This window comes from Enhydra lutris, unplaced genomic scaffold (assembly GCF_002288905.1).
Source record: "Enhydra lutris kenyoni isolate GAN:26980312 unplaced genomic scaffold, ASM228890v2 scaffoldscaffold50, whole genome shotgun sequence".
In the NCBI taxonomy this organism is placed as follows: domain Eukaryota; kingdom Metazoa; phylum Chordata; class Mammalia; order Carnivora; family Mustelidae; genus Enhydra; species Enhydra lutris.
In genome coordinates, this window is record NW_019154134.1 from 8086142 (window position 1) to 8109481 (window position 23340).

A 23340-nucleotide genomic window follows, 5' to 3' on the forward strand; every position below is an offset into this window, starting at 1 on the left:
TTTTTTTTTTTTTTTTTTTTTTTTTTTTTTTTTTTTTTGTGGTTGATCTTTGAACAAATTTTCACTTCTGCCTTCTGCCATGATGGTTTTTTCAAGTCCTGTTTATAATCCAAGATTTTGTAAGGTTGATTAGTCCCATCTTCAGCATTTAGGTTCTGTTGTGGATACTCTAAAGTTTTTTTCTTTACTTATTTCTGTGGAAGTGTGGGTCGACATCACCCCTTGCAGATGACCCTTTTCCTGTTGTATTTGTTTTCTTCCTTCCTTATAGTAATTTTAACATAAGGACCTACTTATAAGGTAAAGAAGAGAAATGTGTGCTTAATGGGCCATATTGAACTGGAAGTGCTTTTCAGCATGTTTGAATTTTTTTATTTGCGGTGTACTGATAGAAGTGTCCTTTGCTTTAACACTTGAATTTCTCTAAGATCTTGGAAACTTTCATACCTTTTGCATTTTCTAGCACCATTCATTCCTGATTCTGAGATTAATTAATTAATTAATTTAAAGATTTTATTTGTTTATTTGACAGAGATCACAAGGAGGCAGAGAGGCAGGCGGGGGTGGGGGTGGGAAGCAGGATCCCTGCTGAGCAGACAGCCCGATGCGGGCTGGATCCCAGGACCCTGGGATCATGACCTGGGCCAAAGGCAGAGGCTTAACCCACTGAACCACCCAGGCACCCCCCAAATTTAATTTAATTTAGAGTTTGAGTACCAGGCTGTTAAGAATTTCTCTTAAATTTGAATTTTAAGTTTTGCTAATTTAAGTAATCTTTTTTTTTTTAACAGTTTAATTCACACTGTCATCATGTGCTTACCAGAAACAATAATTGCAAAATTTAAATTGTTTAGTGTTACTTCTAGCATTCTGGATTCACCTGTTTGAGATCTTTATTCTTAATTTATGTTTTGTTGCCTTGTGTATGTTATTTAGAAAAGCCTGTATATTGCTGAGTTAATTTCTGTGTTGCTTGCCTGAAGATTTCTTTCTTAGCCTTTATTTCTTAGGCCTTTTAAGGCCTCCAAGAAGTTGAAATGTTTGCCTTAGTAGGTGAGCCATGTGTTTAACCTATGGGAAGATTTGCTCTTTGCTTTTGGTACTTGTTCTTTTGTACTTAACCATTAAAATAAATGAAGTATCATACCAGCTCTATATTTGGAGGAGTTTGAAGCCTCAGATGAGCTTCTGTCCTTACCCATCCCTGTGTATTTCAATTTTTGAGGTAATTTAGTAGGAAGTTTGGTTTAGTTTGAGGTTGGGTATCCTCACAAACATGTAGGCAACTCAACATCTCACAGGATCTGTCTTACTTAATACATTATGCTAATTTTGATTTAGATTTTCTCACCTTTCTCCCCTTAAATTCATTCTTTTACTGTAAGCTCTCCAACTGTGAAACTGATACTTTGAGAATTTTTCTAAGGGAGGAAAGACATACTTCACCACAGTAATTGTGAACATGCTCACATGTAATACCTACACTAACTGAACTCTAGGGGTATGTATAAACTAAACTTTGTGGGCAGTTTTTCATATTTTAACAGCTGCAGTTTTCTTGAGAAAAAGCTTTGAGTTAGCAGCTATTTTCCCTAGTACTAGCTTCAGAAGGATTGAATTCATTGCCCTGTAACTTTTGCATAATACCTTCATTGTAGTTAGGTGGCCAGTAAATATTTGAATGACTTAGTATTGTGAAAATAGAATTCTGTTTTTGGTTAGTCATAACAGTAGAAATTTAGAATTAGAGGGACTATATTTCCTTGTTTATTGATAATGACTATATGAGTGAGATAAGAATGAGAAGGGATTAGGAAAAATGTCTTTTTAAAATAGAGAAGGCAAAATATAATGTACTTTATCTCCCAAATCTTAGGTGCAACTAGGTGAAATTTGCATTTAAAAAATTTTAAAATATGTTAGAGTGTACATTAATCTTGGTTTAGTCATAGTTAACATTTGAGGCCACTCTTGAGCTGAAATCATCTGTTACTTGACATTGCTCAATTCTTGCTATATTCTGTTTGATTATGTTATAGCTTTATTTCTGAAACAGGAATATAGCTCATACTTATTTAGCTTAATTATTTTACCCAGGCAGCAGCTATTATTTTTAAATATAATCAAGGTTTGGAATATGTTGTTTTTTTGGTGGTTTAATTTTATGTGTGTAACTCTTGCTCGTGCTTTATTTATGCAGAATATCCTCCGAATCCTAAATCTAGAGCTCCAAGGATGCTGGTCATTAAGAAAGGTAATACAAAAGACTTACAGCTATCTGGATTCCCAGTGGTAGGAAATCTTCAGTCACAACCAGTTAAGAACGGGACTGGTCCAAGTGTTTATAAAGGCTTAGTCCCTAAACCTGCTGCTCCACCTACAAAAGTAAGTTCTGAATTGTTAAAATGCAAGTTTTAAGTTGATACCAGTTGAGTTACTTTAGGAAAAGAATGTTAAAAATTTTACACCAAAGTGAGGGGGTTGTTGGTGGGGTACTTCAGGTAAAAAGAGTTGGCTCATTGTGTGTCATTAATTTTAGTTACCTTTTAAATGGTGTGTGTGTTTGTCCATGTATATGTTTCTTGTTTGACTAGTAGTAAATGAAATCTAAAATTTTGTGTTGCCAGATAAATCTATGATATGTGTACTTAATAATATATAGTGCTGTTTCCTTGGTGTTTAGTTTTAGGGTTTTTTGTGCTCCCACTTGTATTTTACTGATAATAGACAAAGCAAACCTAACTTGAGTTTAATAAAACTTTGAAAAAATAGCAGTGCAGCCAGATGTTTTTATCTGAATGCCAGGCTTTGATTTTATTTGCAGAAAAAGATAAAAGAGAAATATGTAGAAATGATTAAGATGTAATATGAAGATAATTGTTTTATGAGTTGCATGTAGTCATTTTTTTAATAGGGTTCACTTTGTTGTTCTCCGTATAAGCTGTTTTTGAAACACATTAATGTTTGTATGTTTTTCTTTAGCCTACACAATGGAAAAGCCAAACTAAAGAAAATAAAGTTGGGACTTCTTACCCTCATGAGTCTACATATGGCGTTGGCAACTTCAATGCTTTTAAATCAGCTGCCAAGAATTTTAGTCCATCAACAACTTCAGTGAAAGAGGTATGTCATCTGAAGTTATTCCCGAGGAATGCAGCATATTTTAATCACGATAATTAAATTAACAGTGGACAGAAGGTATAGATTCATTAAATGGATACATTAAAATGAGATTTTTTCCCTTCTTTCAGAAGACTTGGTTCAGATACTTTGCTCTGTGCTAGTTGTTTTTGCACTTTAGGAATAATTCCAATATTTTAAAACAAAATTCACACGTATCCTAAAATGTAGGGAAAATAATACAATGAAGTGCTCACTTAACCATCAGCCACAAGCACAGATTTATAAATAATTATGACAATTTGAATTTTGACATTTGTGATAGTTAATGCTATGCTGTAAGATTGAATCTTGACTGAAAATGAGGATTTGTATCATACAATATTTTGGGGATGATGGACATTTTATTAATGTTAACACTCAAGGGGCCAGACAGAAGAGGAAGGGAAAGATGCATATTTTATGGACTTTGAATGCCAGGTAGCTTAAGTATCTGTTTGTCATTTGACCAAGTTTCTGAAGCTTCTAGACCAGGGACTTCCCCAATTAGTTCATGGTCAGAAGGCATTTGTTTCTATGTTGCTCCACTGTAAATTGCTCTGTGTACTATATTGGAACATCGAAGCCTCTCATTTACTGGTTTTTAGTAAACCAGTAAATTTAGAAATTTAGAACTAGGATGAGAGGACCAGCTTTCTCAGCTGGTAATAGATTCCTTATGGTCTGTGGACATTATTGCCAACATGCATTATGGTAGTTTTCCTTGGCTAAAAATCTCTGTGACACAGAGATTTTAACATTCTATTTTCTGTTGTATTCCACTGTTAAAACACCAAAAACAAAGAACTCCAGTACATGTTCCTCCCCATCTCCCTCCTGCCTTACCGCAAACATTTTCCTTGGTGAGATCCTACCTGATAAACTCTCTGTGTATCTCTTTGTAAATAATTATAAAATAGATTTTATTGGAGTTACTAGAGCCTTAGAACTCTGTGGAACACAGATTTAAAAACCACTCATGTATTAATGGGCGTATTTAAATAGGTTTGGGTTTTGTTTTATTAAAATTATATTTAAGCTTTTAATTTAGAATAATAGTTGTTAGTAATATCAGACCTTAATTGTTTTATGGGATAAGAAAAAGAATCTTTTTTTTTTTAAAGAAAGTTCTTTTGTTTACTCATTCAGTGGGATAAATAAAACAGGGATAGAGAAAAATAGACTTTAAAATCAATTTTGTATTGTGAATAGGGTGAAATAGGAAATTGTGGTAGTTATTGATACCGTATATTTATTAATATTTCTGTATTTTTTTCTTAGTGTAATCGCTCAAATTCCTCTTCACCTGTTGACAAACTTAATCAGCAGCCTCGTCTAACCAAACTGACACGTATGCGCACTGATAAGAAGAGTGAATTTTTGAAAGCATTGAAAAGGGACAGAGTAGAAGAGGAGCATGAAGATGAAAGTCATGCTGGCTCAGAGAAGGTAATTGAACTAGCAGTAACTCTCTTTTGGACATTAACATGTCATTGAAATATTTGGGCAGATACCATTGAAGACCTTTGAACAAACTTTAATCAAAATGGTCATCTCCCTGAAAGCAAGGCTAGTTTACTGTTTATATAAAGAATGACTTCTTTAGGGCGCTTGGGTGGCTCAGTGGGTTAAGCCTCTCTCTGCCTTTGGCTTGGGTCATGATCTCAGGGTCCTGGGATTGAGCCCCACAGTGGGCTCTCTGCTCAGTTGGGAAGCCTGCTTCCCTGTCTCTCTCTGCCTGCTGCTCAGCCTACCTGTGATCTCTCTGTCAAATAAATAAATAAAATCTTAAAAAAAAAAAAAGAATGATTTCTTTTCTGAAGCAGCTTTTTATCATTCTGTTGTTCTGTGCAGAAATGTTTTCTTTGTTGTCCCTCTTGCCTACTTTCATCCTTCTGATTTGCCTTTGTTGAATAAAGTGAAGACATAGAGTCAGAAAACTGTGGGTATCCTTCACAGCTTAGTTTTATGTCTTCTGAGAAGTTCTCCTAAATTTAATGATTATAATACTTATGTATTATATCTGGAAATCTAACCAAAATCTATTAAGGTTTTCAACAGCTGTATTTTCTAACTCATTCTTTTTTTTTTAACTCCCTAAAAATCAGGATGATGATTCATTTAATTTGCATAACAGCAATAGTACTCACCAAGAAAGGGACATAAATCGAAACTTTGATGAAAATGAAATTCCACAGGAGAATGGCAATGCCTCAGTAATTTCCCAGCAGATCATTCGGTCTTCAACCTTCCCACAAACTGATGTTCTTTCCAGTTCACTTGAGGCAGAACACAGGTTAGTATTCATTTTTACTTTTTTCTCTGCATGTTTTACATCTAGGATTTTGAGATTAGTATAGAAATGTTGAAATTTATTTAACAGTTTCATTGGGCTATTTACCACAAATTTCCCTCATTTTAAGTGTACAGTTAAGGTTTTTGGTGTATTCAGAGCTGTGGAACTGTCATCACATTCTGATTTTATATTTCTGTCTCCCCTAAAAGAAAAACCTGTGCTCATTTGCATTTCTCCCTTTTCCTCTATGTCCTAGGCAATTACTAGTCTATTTTCTTTATAGATTTGCCTTTGCTGGATACTTTATATAAATAGAACCATATATTTGGTGTTTTATGTCTGGCTTCTTTCATTCACTTAGCATAATGCTTTCAAATTCATGTTGTAGCATGTGTCACTACCTTGTGTGTCTTTATTAACAGTACACTGTATGGCTCTATGACATTTTCTTCAGTTTTGATGGGTATTGAGTTGATTGTATTTGGTGAGTATTCTGGATAATGCTACTGTAGGATCATTCATGTACAACTTTTTGTTTGGACATGTTTTTGGTTCTTTGGGTGAGTGGATATCAGGAGTAGAATTGCTAGGACATAAGCTTAACATTTTGAGACTCCCAAGCTATTTTCCAAAATGGCTGTACCATTTTACGTTATCATCAAGAAGTTCCAGTTTCTGCTATTTTGACCAACACCTGTTACCATCTGTCTTTGATTAAGCCATTGTAATGGATATGAAGTGGTATCTTTTTGTGGTTTTTAATAATGCATTTCCCTTAAAAATTAGTGTTGACTGTTGAGTATCTTTTCAAGTTCTTGTTAGCCATTTGTATGTCTTCTGTGAAGATATATCTGTTGAAATTCTTTGCCCATTATTAAATTGTATTATATGTCTTATTATTGACTTGTGTAAAAGTTCTGTGTATATTTTGAATACAAGTCCTTAATCATATATAATTTGCAGATTTTTTTCCCATTCTGAGTTGTTTTTTCACTTTTTCAGTGGTGCCTTTTGAAATGCAAAAAGTTTAACTTTTGATGAATCATTTTTATCAGTTTTTCCCCTTTTATTCCTTTTTGCATGTTTTGTGCATGATGTGAGGTATAGGGGTCCAACTTAATCTTTTTCCATGTGGATATCCAATTGTCTCAATATGTGATTTATTTTTTTTGCAAACTTTTTTTTTTTTTAAGATTTTATTTATTTATTTGACAGACAGAGACCACAAGTAGGCAGAGAGGCAGGCAGAGAGAGAGAGGAGGAAGCAGGCTCCCTGCAGAGCAGAGAGCCCGACGTGGGGCTCGATCCCAGGACCCTGGGATCATGACCTGAGCCAAAGGCAGAGGCTTTAACCCCCTGAGCCACCCAGGCACCCCCGCCATAACCATTTTAATTTAAATTTCTTAGCTTGAGTTTTCTTTCTGCTTTGTATAGTGTATGTAAGTGTTCTACAGATACACATTAATACATTGTTTTTTTGAGGTAGCAAAGGTAATGCTTTCTTTTAGATTTTGGGTTTTATTTCTCTGAAAATGGAGTGGTATTTCTTCTCTGTGGCTTCAGATTTCCTATAAACTTTGTAATTCTTAACTTATGTGCATATTAAGTACTTAACATTGGTTGAATTTAATGAAGCAGGTGTCAGTGATACAGTTTTCAAGGATGACAATTCTTAGTTTGTATGTGTAAGCTAAAATATAAAATGAAAAAGACATGAAACATAAAATATTACAAACACATATAATCTTAGTTTTGTTGTCAAGTTTCAGTATATCATCACCATAGGATAGCTTGAATGTTAAGGGTGTGGGATAGTTGTTGAAAGCATCAAATGAGTGCCAAAGAAATTCAAGGGAGTTTGGGATGATCTCCTGACTTTAGTACCAGTCAGAGTAATTGAGAGCTAAATCTTTAAAGGTGAGACATTATTAGACAAGAAGGGGGTGTGAAATGGATATTTAGAGTTAAATACATACCTGGTTTGTTTAGGGCCAGTGAGTGAGGTATCTTGAGGGAGTGTGTAGTCCTTAATGGAATTAGAATGAAATTGAAGAGCTAGGGCCTTTGAGATCTATTCAAGCTTCTTCATTGCTTGAGATGAAGAAATAGTTCAGAGAAGTGGCTTTTGTACCTGTTTGTGATAGAGTAGGAATTGTGACCCAAGTCCTCTGCTTCTAAACCTATGCTTTTTCGAATGTAAGAAATGTGAATTTGTGGTCATTGGTGTTAAGGAGTTTGTTCTTTAGAAAGTGGGAAGCAATTGGAAACACTCAGCAGAGTATTATGAAAGTGTAAGGTGGTGTATGGGTGATTTGGTAATAGTTTGAAAAAGCAAAGGTGTCCAGATCACTGTCACAGTCTGTTACTAACTGTAGAGCAAAGTATTTGTTTTGAAAGCTATTCCAGAAAGTTAACAGTTATACCCACTGGAAGGAAGGGGAAATGTGTGAGATTGGACATATTAGGAATGCTTGTCTTTTATACAATTTGAAATAATTTGTTTCATTTGCATTATTGTTTAGTTAACTTGCAGTTAACTAAAGGATCTAGCAAAAGCAGTTAGATTGTTTTACCTATCTAGATCTGTAGGCTCTGAACTAAGTGACATTGGGAATGGAAATGCCATTCCATGAGAAGCCGTCTGAGTTGAAGAGTGAAGACACTGTTGGAAAAAAAAGTGTTAAACGATTAAAAGGAATGAGAGAAATAGTAATTGACAGTGATTTTGTGACATTTTGGTCTAGAGGGTTTGGTGCAGTATAAACTAACTTGGAAGGAGGAAACCAGAATTCTCTTTGCTTCTTTGCCATCAAGTAAGCCAGTTATTTTGCTTATATTGTCTTGATTCTTTATATGTAAAATATGGGTGTTATGTTAAATTTTATTCAGATTCTCTGAGCACTGATATTCTGTGAGATTATTTGAAAAGGTACAAGACCTTTGTTGCAGGCTCAAGTTGAAAGATGAGTAGGTATGAATAGAATAACAAATATGTAAAAGAGATAATTTTTTTTTAAAGATTTTATTTATTTATTTGACACAGAGAGTGAGGTCACAAGTAGGCAGAGATGCAGGCGGGGCGGGTGGAGAGAAGCAGGCTCCCCGCTGAGCAGAGAGCCAAATGTGGGGCTCTATCCCAGGACCCTGAGATCATGATCTGAACCAGTGGCAGAGGCTTAACCCACTGAGCCACCCAGGCGCCCCTTAAAGATTTTATTTATTTATTTGAAGAGAGATAATTATTAAAAAATGAATACAGACAGACCAATACAATATATGTAGCTGTATAAGAAACAAACTTTGAAATAGTTAAGTCAAATGCATCAGCTATGACTATGATTTTCATATTTGTCTGACTGGAGAAAAGTCATTGGTCCCTGCTAATAATTTTTTTTTTTCCTTAGACTCTCTGTGCCTAAGATGGAGGTATTCTCTTAAAAATGGGAAAGAAAACAGAATAGCCATATTATTTATTTCATTTACTTAGATCCTAGTTAAGAGCTTTTAAAAAAGTGGTCTTTCTGTTACTGTAGAACACAGTGCCCCTTTCACATTGAAATATTTGTTGAGGTTGATGACTGGCATACACCTGAGAGGTAATATCAACAGGTAAATACACTGTAAAATATAAGGTGGGGATAAGATAGCTCAGTTGTTCAAAGCAAAAAACGTAATGTGGGGGCACTTGGGAGGCTCAGTGGGTTAAAGCCTCTGCCTTGATTCAGGTCATGATCCCAGGGTCCTGGGATTGAGCGTGGCCTCGGCTCTCTGCTCAGCAGGGAGCCTGCGGGGGCGGGGCCTGGCTGTCTCTGTCTTCTTGTGATCTCTGTCAAATAAATAAAATCTTAAAAAAAAAAAAGTAATGCGTAGCTAAGAATATGATAGATTGTGGGGATTTTTTTTTTTAAAGATTTTTTATTTATTTATTTGACAGAGATCACAAGCAGGCAGAGAAGCAGGCAGAGAGAGAGGAGGAAGCAGGCTCCCTGCCGAGCAGAGAGCCCGACGCGGGGCTCGATCCCAGGACCCCGGGATCATGACCTGAGCCAAAGGCAGAGGCTCTAACCCACTGAGCCACCCAGGTGCCCCAGATTGTGGGGATATTAAAGAAAACCAGGAGGAGGGGCGCCTGGGTGGCTCAGTGGGTTAAAGCCTCTGCCTTCGGCTCAGGTCATGATCCCAGGGTTCTGGGATCGAGCCCCGCATCGGGCTCTCTGCTCCGCAGGGAGCCTGCTTCCTCCTCTCTCTCTCTGCCTGCCTCTCTGCCTACTTGTGATCTCTGTCTGTCAAATAAATAAATAAAATATTTAAAAAAAAAAAAAAAAAACAAGAAAACCAGAAGGAATATTGCTTTTACTTTTAGTTTACGTTTTTAGCAGTTTTTTATTTTAGTTTCTGAGCTAGAGACCCTTCTGCAAATTTCCAGCCTGGAGAAACTCTGACAAAGTTTAAAGCAGTTGCACAGTTCATTCTAAATCTTAACATAGTTTATTGGGCTTTAATCTTACTTGCTCATTTTCAGAAAGATTGAAAGCATAGAGTAAAGTTTTTTTATGTGTCCCGAGGACTTTTTATAAATGGATGTGGATGGTGTTTTCTTGCACACAGTGTAAATGGTATTATCCTACTTGGGTGAAGCTCTAAATTAAATTTACCTATTTCCCTATTTTTTCAGATTGTTAAAGGAGATGGGCTGGCAAGAAGACAGTGAGAATGATGAAACATGTGCTCCTTTAACTGAGGATGAAATGAGAGAATTCCAAGTTATTAGTGAACAGGTGAGAAGACCTGTATCATACAAGTTCACTTTACATTGCCTTTCCTTAATCAGAACAACATATTAAGCATTTTTTAAGGGAAGGGAGGTTTTATACCTTTCTATTTGGGAATTTATTAGACACCACAGTATATGTCAGAATTGCCTTTTGTTTTAAACCAGTCTGCAATGCTTAGGAATTAGTATAAATAATATGTCTGTGATTTGTCATGTTTCTGACTTTTTTTTTTTTTAAATAGTGTGGGGATAAGTAGAAAGCATCAGTAGCTTTCCAAGTAGCTTCACCTTTTATCCTTCTCCTTGCATAAGTATATTTCAAGTTCTGAAACATCTTTTTGTTTCCATAGTCTCCTTTTTGAAAGAGTATTAGGAAATGTTTGATAGAATTGGAATTGCTGGATCATGTGGTCATCTGTGTTTAACTTTTTGAGGAACCACCCATAACCATTTTTCCACAGAAGCTGCACCATTTTATATTCCCCACCAGTGATGCTCAAGAATTTATCTTATCTTACCTTATCTTATCTATTGATAGGAGCTATACTAATGATTGCCAAGTAGGTATCTCACTGTGGTTTTAATTTGCACTTCAGTATTGGTTAATAGTGATGTTGAGAATCTTTGCTTGTACTTACTGGCCATTTTTGTACCTCTTTGGAGAAATATTTATTCAGGTACTTTTACCATTTTTAATCAGGTTCTTGTGGAGTTGTGGTATTTCTTTATATATTGTGGATTTTAACTCCTGTTTCTACATGATTTACAAATATTTTCTCACATTCCACAGATAGCCTTTTTACTCTTTTGATTATATTCTTTGATGCATAAAAGTTTTAAATTTTTGATGGGGTCCTGTTTACCGATTTTCTTCCTTAGTTCCCCCTACTTCTACTGTCGTATTACAGAAATCCATACCAAACTGAACGTCCTGAAGCTTTTCCCCCGTGTTTTCTTTCTTTCTTTTTTTCTTTTTAAAGATTTTATTTATTTATTTGATAGGCAGAGATCTCAAGTAGACAGAGAGAGAGAGAGGAGGAAGCAGGCTCCCCGCTGGACAGAGAGCCCGATGTGGGGCTCGATCCCAGGACCCTGAGATCATGACCTGAGCCACCCAGGCGCCCCTCCCCTGTGTTTTCTTAAATCTGTGATCGGTAGTTTTGATCCTTAGGTTTAAGTCTTTGATCCATTTGTGTTAGTTTTGTTTGTGTTGTAAGGACTTGCCTTCATTCTTGTGGATATATCTGTCAAAACTTTGTCAAAAATCATTTGAGTTTCTCCTTGAAGAACACAGATTTCAGTTGCATGAGTCTACTTAGATGCCGATATTTTACAGTACTGTACATGTATTTTCTCTTATGATTGTCTTAACATTTTCACTTTTTACCTTTAAGAATGCTGTATATAGGGGCACCTGGGTGGCTCAGTGGGTTAAGCCTCTGCCTTCGGCTCAGGTCATGATCTCAGGGTCCTGGGATGGAGCCCCGCATCGGGCTCTCTGCTCAGCAGGGAGTCTGCTTCCTCCTCTCTCTCTGCCTGCCTCTCTGCCTGCTTGTGCTCTCTGTCTGTCAAATAAATAAATAAAATCTTTAATAAAAAAAAAAAAAGAATGCTGTATATAATAAATATAACATAGAAAATATATATTAATTGCTTTCTGTTATCTATAAGGCTTCCTAGTCAACAGCAGACTGTTAGTAGTAAAGTTTTGGGGAAGTCAAAAGTAATGCATGGATTTTTGACTACATGGAGTGGAGGGGGCATGTTGGTGCCTCTAACCCTTTGTATTGTTCAGGGATCAACTATATATGAAAGGGTTTATTTCTGGGCTTTGTATTCCACTGGTCTTTGTGTGTGTGTGTGTGTGTGTGTGCGCGCGCGCGCGTGCGTGCCAGTACCACATTTGTGTGTGTGTGTTTGCCAGTACCACATTGTCTTGATGACTTCACCTCTGAAATAAGTTTAGAAACCAGGAAGCATGAAAGTTCCAACTTAGTTGTTGTTTTTAAAGATTATTTTGGCTATTTGGAAACTCTTGAGATTCCATATGAATTTTAGGATTGGTTTTTCTACTTTTGCAGAAAATACCTTTGAGATTTTGGTAGGGATTGTATTCTGTGGACTGCTTTGGATGTGATAGTCACAGTCTAGGAGTATGGACTGTCTTTACATATGTTGGTGTTCTTTAAATATTTGCAGCAGTGATTTATAGTTTGCATTGTAGAAATTTTTGGCCTCTTTTGGTTGTTTATTCCTTATATTTATTTCTAAGTGTTTATTCTTTTTAATACAGTAGTAAATAGAATTGTTTTCTTACTTCCTTTTTGGATTATTCGTTGTTAAGGAAGCACAACTGACTTTTGTGTGTTGATCTTCAGTATGCAACCTTGCTGTATTTGTTCTTAATTCTTATGTGGAATCTTCAGGGTGTTCTACATATTAAGGTCATGTCTCTGTGAACAGATAATTTTACTTTTCTCCAATTTCACATTTCTTCCTTCCCAGCTTAAATTTTTTATTCAGAAGTTCTTAGTGCCTCATGTTATTTTTGATAACATGGTTGTGAAGTTAATGATGTGTAGTAGTTTTAAGGTTTTTTTTTTTTTTTTTGGTCTTGTGTTTTATACTTAATATTTTACATAAAAACGTTGACTTTAAGTGCACAGTGGGATGAGTTTTGACAGATGACAGATGTATAACAATCATCCCCCCCTGGCATTTAATTCTTCTACTCCCAGCTATAGTCCTTGACAGACATTGATTTGTTTTTGTCACCATAATATGTCTCTGGAATGTTTCAATAATTGAACCAAGTACTGTGTAGTTTTAGATTTGGCTGCTTTTATGCTTTTGAAACTCATCCATGTTTGGTGATTAGTAGTTCACTGTATGGATTTATCAGTTTGTAAATCTGTTTAAACAGTTCTGAATCTGGTGAAAGCCATCAAGAGAAAGCCACCAGGTACCATTACCATAAGGTAGTAGTTCCAAAGAACATAAATATTTATCTGACAAAGAGAGTTGGCTTTCACCTTCACGATAACTGGGCAGGTAGATAAAATCCTACAGAGTGATAAAAAAATTTTGTGCATTCTGTATGTTGGAGAGTGGTGGCATGTAAGTATAATGTCCAGATTATCCTAAACTAATAACATGGATACGTTCATATTAATGAAGACATACCATTTGACACAAGTACCTGAAAAATCATTAGGGCTTGATGCTATTTATTAAAGGATTTATATTTTAAATGTTAACAGAGGAATCTCTGATTTCAAACTCCCGTTTTTTAAATTTTGCCCAAGATATTACGGACTTTTACATAGATGAGGTCCTTCATAGAGCAACATTTTAATGTGGTTAGAGGGATTTCCATGTAAAGCAGAATGTGATTTCAAAATACGGTGAGTGCAGGAGATCAAGGAGTTGGAGGTATTTGTGTGTGTGTGTGTGTGCGTGTGTATGTGTGTTTAAGGGATGTGAAACAGTCATTTGTACATAATGGAATAAAGGTGTAGTATAAAGTATACATTGGAAGGGCAGTTTGGAAGACCAGAATCAGGATGATTAATTGGGAATATATTGTAATAATTAGAGGAGGGAGAAATGATAGTAAAACACGGTCTTGATGAGACTGAGATCTGAAATAGAATCAGTAGGATTTTGAAAATTTTAAGCTCTGAACTGCTAATTGTATCATTAGAAACAAAAATACAGGAGGAGCTAGTTTTTAGGAGGCTTTTTTTTTTTTTTTAAAGATTTTTATTTATTTATTTGTCAGAGAGAGAGAGAGAGCATGAGCACAGGCAGACAGAGTGGCAGCAGAGGCAGAGGGAGAAGCAGGCTCCCCGCCGAGCAAGGAGCCCGATGTGGGACTCGATCCCAGGACGCTGGGATCATGACCTGAGCCGAAGGCAGCCGCTTAACCAACTGAGCCACCCAGGCGTCCCTTTTAGGAGGCTTTTAAAAAGAACATGCTAAGTTAGATATTTGTGGGGACAGTGCAGACATTTAGAGAAAAAAATTTAGTTTTTTTTTTTTAAGATTTTATTTATTACAGAGTCCACATGATGGGGGGAGAGGGAAAGGGACAAGCAGACTCCGTGCTGCACATAGAGCCCTATAGGGGGTTCCATCCCAGGACCCCGAGATCATAACCAAGCTGAAGTCAGACTCTTAACTGACTGAGCACCCAAGTGCCACCTCCCCCTTCTTTAAAATCACTAAGTTCTCCAGCTGATTTCGGGCTGTGGAAAGATGAGATAGCATTGATGATAAGTATGTGAAAAGCAAGGATAGAACTTTAGGGGGTGGTAAAGATGTACCTTTAAGAAAAGGTCAGGTTGTGTTTGTACTCATCACAGTGGCTGAGAACACCAGGGGATGCATACATGGGCTTTGGTTTTTCTTAGTAAAGGTGGTACGAGGTCATTTATTCAAAGTGAAGGGGAGGTAGCTTAAACTGTATAATTTAGAAAAGGAAATCTGCTATGGAAAATAGAGAAACAGGAAGGGCAAAAGGAAAATTGAGGGCCAAGACTCTAGACTTGTTATTTCTTGTTTGTGAAAGTCTGTAACAAAATTAGCTGTGATGTAAGCAGCTTTTTTCATTTGGATCATAACCTAACACTCAAGATTTAATGATTAAAAAAGAGAGAGAGAGAAAACCCTCTAGAATGTGAAGCTCTTAGACAAATAGTAATATAGGGGTGGATTTGGTCTTACAGAAGGTTGTATTTAGAGATTTTGGTGTAAATTACTAGAGACTCATTTTTCATGAAAGAAACTCAAAGGATCACAGTTATTAGAGATTATGATGTTACCATTATTAATGTAACTTAGTTTTGTGTCTTTAAATTGTTTCTAATTTGGATCAGTACCCTCCCCCCCAATTTGTGATCTTTGGGCCCAGTTCTTATTTACTACCATCTAACCCCTTTAGTTCTGATTTCTCATTTTCAGAAACGGAAGACTATTTTTCCCCCAATATTAGAATCTCTGTAGTTAAGCAAAAGCTGTATTTGATTTTGTTATTTTGTGGACATAACTTGAATACTTGCCTACTGGAATGGTTTGTATTCTACTTACTCTGTAGTGTGTGAATAAAGCAGTTTGTGGGGTGTGTTAATAGTTCAGTTTGGTCAGAATAATAAAAATAACAGCTGAAGCTTAATGGCTGCTAATTTTATTCTAGTTAGCACTGAAGGTATTTAGTACAACTTTCACTTAAAGAAATGAAAATTTGGAAAGGATTATTTAGTACCTTAACAAGTGATAGGGTTATGTCCACACCTACTCTGTTTGAATTGACAATTTATGCTCTTTTCACTGTGCTAATAATAAACATTAATTTTATTTATCTACTTTCTGGTTTGGTAGATGTTAATTGTGGTTCTCTAAAAGGTAAGGATTTATTCCTAGGGAATAATTTGTTAGGACAGTTGAATCAATTAACTGTATTTAACTAGTTTTCCAGAAATGATATCATCTGGAATTTTCAGGGTAGAAGACAATTTTTTAATGTAGTCATGGTTACATTGAATTATTACAGTATTCTTAATTTATAAGTAACCCCTGGAGGAGGATAGATTATGTATTTAATATATTTATTTTTGATCTTTTAGTTACAGAAGAATGGTCTGAGGAAAAATGGTATTTTGAAAAATGGCCTGATCTGTGACTTCAAGTTTGGACCCTGGAAAAACAGCACTTTCAAACCCACTATTGAGAATGATGACACAGAGACAAGTAGCAGTGACACATCAGATGATGATGATGTGTGAAGGATTTCCTAACAGCTTTAGAAATTTTAGTGTGATACATCTCTCATACAGTTTGGGGTGAATTGTAAAAATGAAGAACTATAATTTATGTAGTAAAATACCCCATTAGAAGATGATTTTTTTGAGGGACTTCACTATGAAGAAAACCAAGAATGTTGTGTTGGGCTGTGTTGAACATTATTTCTTTGTAAATGAATGTTGTAGAAATGAGGACTTTGGTTGATCCAACATTGACTTTCTTCATCACTGCAGCATTTCTCTGACTAGCAATGTGACGATGTAACAAATGAGATTTTCTCATTTAATAATAAAAAATTGTGTAATGTTTTGCAAAGCTTCTGTCTTAAAATGTCCAGGTCTTAAGAAAAAAGGCAGCTTACACTGTTTTGCTTGCAGAGTCATATCTCTTTCGTACAATGGAAATCCTCAAGTCCACTTTGTGCCCCCCCCCCGCCCCCAAAAGGACAATGTAGCATGTTGGCTAAAACTGGAGCAAAGTGCACTAAAACATTAATTTCCTGAACTCAAGTGTTGTACTAGTCACCTTTTAAAACCTAAATTGCTCTTTAGCCATGTGTAGTTCAGTAAACGTTACAGGAAAGACTTGACACACTTTCTTCCAAATTTTAAGAGGTGATTTTCAGGAACTTTATTTGGGTATGTTTTCAGACCAGGACTTTCAGAGATGATGGAAGAGTCTTGTGGGAATACTTATTTTGATAAATTATTACACATGCAGAAAAACTGATCACACTGACTGGATCTGTCCACACATGGAAAATAAACTGGATTTTCAGAATATTGTTGTTCTCTCTAGTGTTCGAGGTTTTGGTTTCTAAACACAAAATGCTTTATTTACTTATTAAAACAAAGTTATACTTTCTTTATTAAAGATAGTGATTACTTTCTTAGTTTACAAAAAGAAAGTTATGGAAAATATCCTTTTTATTATCAAATGCTTAACAAGTTTATTAAATGAATGAATGTTGTTAAATAGTCACTTTATTTTTCACTTGCATATTTTAGAATCATTACTGTTTCATTGCTGACTGGAAGAGTAATTTAGCTCTGTATATTTGTATTTTGCTGTTTCTTGTTTTGTTTACCTGCATTTGCTTATAGCTTTCCTCATCCCATTTCCGTCCGTGTTTAAATATATGCTGATTGTAAAGGGTTTAATCTCAGCAAGAATGTAGGTTTTCCATTAGATTAAGCTAATCGTCAGTTTTATCTTCTTTTAAATTGTATTTTCTCAGAAGGCTGCAGTGATTTTGCTGTTTCTACCTCAAGGTCCTGCCCAAACTTCCCAGCTTTCAAGAGAAGCCAGATTTTTTGTTCACACTGAGACTGGTGGTGATGGGAAAATTAAAAACAAACAAAAACCAAAAGCACAGTTTTATCCCCACAAAACTAAGGATGAGTTAGAGTGGTAACAAAGTATTAAATAAATCTTAAAATTATCTTTTTTAAATAGATTCTTCAAATACACCACAATGCAATCTAATCACCTAGTGTTAAATGTACTATCACATCCCAAGTATGCTTTGACAAAGCTCTGTCAGTATCACATAACGAAATGTTTGGGGGACTCTTAGATTGCACTGTTTGGTTAACAGATTAATGAAATCTATCAGATGTAAAATGTATTTGCTAACATAAGCTAAAAAGGGACCTGAGAAATGTGGTTTACATTAAAAATCTAACTTTCTACTGAAGAGCTTTCAGAAAAGATTTCTTAAGAAAATTTTTCTGGCATCTTTTGCTTTATATTTAGATAAATTTTTTTTATAATAATTCTTATCAGTTAAGTAATGTTTATTGTACATTCATGGCATTGATATGGACTGTGTTTTAGTTTACCTTTTATAAGCATGGTAAGGTACAGTGGTGTGGTTTATTCTCCTTACTAAATGATAGTATCACCAAGCTTGGTTACTGAGTGGGTGGATCCATACAAAGTATTTCAATAGAACCATTACATCTTAGCATAATTTTAACTTGCTCTCTGAATAATGGGTAGCTGGTAAAGAGTTTGGGCCATATTATTTGAAAGGGAGCTCATAAGTACTAGTTAAATTGGACATCTAGTGTGGAATTGTTGCACACAAAAATAGGCCATAATGGAGGTCTGAAAAAAAAAAGTACTTTGGGCTGCTTCATACTCAGTTTCTCCACAGCAGATTATTATTATTTTTTTTTACAGTCCACTTTACTAAAGTATAAATTAACGTAAACTACACATTTTCAGGTATCATTTGATAAACTTTGATTTGTGAAACCATCACTGCAATTAAGGTAGTGAACAATACCTGTCACCCCCAGAAGTTTTTTGGTTTCCCCTCCTTTGTAATCCTTCCCTCTTATTACTACCTCCCTCCTCTCAGCACTTCCTCCCCTCTTTTTGGTATGAAATGTAATAAATGAGCAAAAATCTTACGGTAATGGGTTTAAAATAGTATTTCAAAAATTGTATCTTAATTTGCTTTATATTAAGATAAGGATTAGAATTATTTATATTTCCATAAATCTATTTCTATTAAAGTTGAAATAAATGTAGAAGTGTTAACCTGAAAATAATCAGATTGATTTGATAACACCAGATTTATATTAACTATTAAAAATTCAGTGTCTTGAAGGGCCTGATTCCTATAAACAAAAACTTTAAATTCCTTTTGTTAGTGTTTATTTTGTACTGTTGTTAGAATATGGTTATATGAACATATCTTAAACTTAGGAACATGTCATAAATGACTTGCTTTTGATTCAAAAAAAGCCATCATTAACTTGACGTCACATTCTATTTGGATGCTCCATAATCTCCTACTCATAACTTTATAAAAGATGTTTTATTAAGTGCTTTTATTTGAATCTTCTCATTTGGGTTGTGCCAAAAATAATAGGGACCATTAATTCTAAGAAAGAGCCTGCTTGTGGTGGAAACTAGAACTTTTCTCTAAAGTACTGGAGAAGTATTTGGTAAAGAGTATGTCATCTCTTTGTTCTGAATGTGAATTGAGTGAGAACCAAAAGCATCTCTTTACTAGCAACAGGACATAAAATGGAACAAGAGCCTTGAAATAAGTGAGTGTCCAAGGTTTGGTATTGCAAGTTGCTTTTCCAAGGCCTCAGGTCCCCATCAGAATTTTGAAGTCTGATGGGTGCCAGCAATACAAAGCCCAGATAAAGCTCAGGTAACAAAAAGCAACAAGTGGTGAAGTTAAATCTCTCAGTAGTGCATACTTCAGGCTAAGTAGGCAAAGAGAAGAGGGTATTACTGAAATTATGTTCTGGAGTGGAGATGAGGGAATCGTGGGTCTGATACGGAAAGCAGTAAAATCAGTGTACTAAATGTGAACCCAGAAACTAGAGACCAGAAACATCTTTCAGCTAGTGAAGCTGCAAGGTGATAATGTAGTTAACGCACACCAGAGGTGCCGCATGGACTGTAAATCCATAGAATTAGGAATAAGTTGCTGTGGTTAGGACTGAGAACTCTACTATACCTAATGAGAGGCAGGGCTAAACCACTTCTAACTGGATCCGAAGTTCAAAATGCCTGCTTTATCCAACGTGGGTAAGAAGGGATCTGATTGAAGGTGGAGAATAAGTAAGTGTACATATGAAGCCTACACTAGTTCACATTTTAAATATGACCAATGACTAAATAGTATTTATTGAATCTGCGACTTCTCAGGTTAAATCATAAATAGACTAAAATGAGGACCTGCTGGGCCAGGCTCTCTGCTGAAAATACAAAGAATAAAAACCCCTGTGCTGAAGTTGATCACAGCCTGGTAGGAAAACCATGGCAAATTAGTTTTCAAGTATGTGTAATGTATAGGGTTAGTGTAGGGCAGGGTCAGAGGGCTAAGATAGGCTTTCCAGAGGACATCATAGCTTGGTTTTTTTGTTTTTTAAGATCTTACTTGACAGAGATCACAAGTAGGCAGAGAGGCAGGCAGAGAGAGGAGGAAGCAGGTTCTCCATGGAGCAGAGAGCCCAATGTGGGGCTCCATCCCAGGATCCTGGGATCATGACCTGAGCCGAAGGCAGAGGCTTTAACCCACTGAGCCACCCAGGTGCCCCTCATAGCTTGGTTTTAACGAATGAACTATTTACTAAGGCACAGAGAGCAGAAGGGAATTTTAGGCAAAGGAATTGGCCTGTGCAAGGGCATCCTCCTGCCAAAGACGTTCAGGAAACCTTAAGGAGTTAAGTAAAAGTATAGGAGCAGGAGAAGGAGGTAAGGCTGCAGGGACCAGATCACCAAGAACCTAGTTGACCATGCTGACCAAACTTTGATTTTACCCTGCAGGCAGGGGGGAACCTTCAAAGACATTAAAACTGGACCGCCAGACTCAGTGTTCCTTCTGTTTGGGTTTAAAAATCCTTGAACATGATTGCTTAAAACTGCAGGGACAGGAGGCATCTGGCTGGCTCAGTTGGATTCATGCATCTCTTGATCTTGGGGTCTTGAGTTTGAGTCCCACATTGGGTATAAAGATTACTAATAGAAATAATAATAATAATAAAACCCCACAGGGACAGGTGGAAGTGTTAACTTGTGAATGCCTCATTCCAGGTGTGACTTTAGTTGAAGAGTCGTCTAGGTAAAGGAGTGTGTGTTAGCAATGCCAACTGTTGCTGGCATGTTGGGGGAAAGCGGCCTGCCTTAGAGAAATTCCCCAAGGCAGTCCATCAGTAATACCTTCCATAATGACTTAAAAATGAGCTTCTAAGAAGTAATTTTTCTAAGTAAGCCTTTTTTCTGTATCCAAAGTAAATCTGAAAGTTTACTAAAATAATTTTGGGAAATTGCCATAAACATAATGTAGTGTTAGTGAATGAGGAAACCTGAAGATAAAAAGGTGCGGCCCTTCCTCAAGAAACATGATTATTTAACCTATATATGTTTGTCTATATAACAGTCCAGGGAAAGTAAGTCTTGGATTCTTTGCACAGATAGCTAGGCACATTACAGAATACCTGAAAAAAATTTATTTTTCAAAAATTTTTGTTTGAATAGGCATTTCTAAAAATATACTGAATTTACATTTAAAATGTATTCAAACTCTTCATGGTTTATGCACTTTTGCATGCTTTATTTCACAATTGAGAGGAAGAAGGGATTCTACAACCTTTTTTTTAAAAATTTTATTTATTTGAGAGAGTGAGTATGAGAGGGGAGGACAGAGGGAGAGGCAGACTCCCCATGGAACTGGGAGCCTGATGTGGGACTCGATCCCAGGACTCCAGGATCATGACCTGAGCTGAAGGCAGTCGCTCAACCAACTGAGCCACCCAGGCGCCCCGGATTCTACAACTTTTTAAACAGTCACCTCAAAGGCTAAGAAGAGCTACTGTCAAAGATAATTAAACATAGATCTTGACTTAGGAGGACCAAAAGTATTCTAAAAATGCTTTAAGCAATGGCAGCATCACCAAAATCATTCACACATTGAGCACCTGCCTACTCAGTGCCTAGCATTGTCCTGCATGTTTTTGAATACAGAGTCTACCAATGTGACTACTCTGAAGGGAACATTAGTCTTTTGGATGGTGCAGTTCCACTGTGTCTGTCTGCTAAGACATAAAAATCACTCTTTTCTAAGATGTGACATTTGTGAAAAAATTTGAGAGTAGTATCAGTTGTTTGCCTTGAGTTTTAGCTATTGATTTGGTAGAGAAGAGATCTACAGGAATTCCAGTTGCTAACTGACAAATTTTCAAGCTGTTCTTTTTGACTTGAAGATAATTGTGAAAAGAGACCTTGCCATCTGCAAGGTCAGTGGGGGCTGCTGTATGTCTTTACTGTCTCTAGGGTAAGGTGATCATAGGCATCATATAGGCAGCATAGCCAAAGAGGCATGTAGCGATTAGGCCCAGTAACCCTGTGACAATTTGGGAGTGGTTTCCTCTCTCGATAAGGACAACAGTGGAGGTGATCAGATAGAGGATGGCCACTGTGAGGGTCTGCAAGAAATCACTCCAAGGCCAGTTGATGGTTTCTATCTTGGTTTGTAGGTCACACATGTTGATGGCAAAAAAGATAGTGGCAAGGATCATCTCAACCACCAGCAGGGAGGAGGATACTGGTGTGGAGGTGCTGGAGCAGGTCAGAATCACCAGCCAAGATGTAATCTCGGCAAACTGAAGAACTTTTCCAGTGTACGAAAAGTTGGTGCAGGAGGAGGGGATGACAGAGGGGTAACTGCGGGGTTGCTGAGAGGTGCTGGGGATGTACCATGTGGTGGGGCGGGGCCCCTAGGGGCACAGAGAATCTCCTTACTTGCTCATGGATACAGGAACGCTGCACACCCCGAGCTCGAATCACCTTGCTACCTTAGAAATTTCTTAAAAAACACGATATACACACACATTTTATAAGTCAGTAGAGCAATAACATTATCATGTCATGAAGTGGAAAACACTACAGATGCACGAGAAAATGAAATTGACGAAAGTAAAAACATGTTGGTGTTATAATGAAAATAGTGTGAACTGGACCAACCCTGAAAGAGTCTCAGAGACTCTTAGGAATCTGAGCCCTAATTAGAGAAGCAATGTCAAGGACAGACTGAATATGTTTATACCAAATGACAATAATTGTGGGCCCACCACACCAGATGACCGTAATTAACGTGAAACATGACATTCTCCTTTGCAGCCTGCACTAAGGCCACTCCCACCCATTCACCAAGTCTACAGACCATATTTGATTTGTATTTGTGTCCTTATTACATCTCTTTATTCCTAAAATACGAACAATGCTCAATAAAAGTTCATTGAAAAAAATTGAGGAATTTTTTATTTCAGCAGAAAACATGAAAATATTTTTAAGTCTTTGGTGCCCTCAGGTGGCACAATATTGCAAAGCAATTTAGAAAAATGCTACATGTATTATTTTTATTAGCGGCAGTAGTAGTATTTTTTTTTTAAAGATTTTGTTTATTTATTTGACAGACAGAGATCACAAGTAGACGGAGAGGCAGGCAGAAAGAGAGAGAGGGAAGCAGGCTCCCTGCTGAGCAGAGAGCCCGATGCGGGACTCGATCCCAGGACCCTGAGATCATGACCTGAGCCCTAGGCAGTGGCTTAACCCACTGAGCGACCCAGGCACCCCAGTAGTAGTGTATTTTTTAATCTTGAGCCCAGTTTGAGTTTAGGTCGCTTCCTCTATGTATTTTTTTTTTTAAAGATTTTATTTATTTATTTGACAGATCATGAGTAGGCAGAGAGGCAGGCAGAGGGGTAGGAGGAAGCAGGCTTCCTGCTGAGCAGAGAGCCCGATGCGGGGCTCAATCCCAGAACCCTGAGATCATGACCTG

General features: G+C 36.6%; 1 protein-coding gene across 2 annotated transcripts in view; it reads left to right on the forward strand.

The window, feature by feature from the left end:
- The window catches only part of LOC111156884 (GC-rich promoter binding protein 1), a 75159-nt gene extending 58348 nt beyond the window's left edge, over positions 1-16811 (forward strand). For both annotated transcript variants that reach the window (XM_022518022.1, XM_022518021.1), the window contains 6 exons: positions 2201-2385; positions 2983-3123; positions 4441-4608; positions 5268-5455; positions 10131-10233; positions 15854-16811. In XM_022518022.1, the coding sequence (XP_022373730.1) occupies positions 2201-2385; positions 2983-3123; positions 4441-4608; positions 5268-5455; positions 10131-10233; positions 15854-16012 (944 nt within the window). In that variant the 3' untranslated portion in view covers positions 16013-16811. The remainder of the gene's footprint in view (positions 1-2200; positions 2386-2982; positions 3124-4440; positions 4609-5267; positions 5456-10130; positions 10234-15853) is intronic.
- Positions 16812-23340: the final 6529 nt, after the last annotated feature.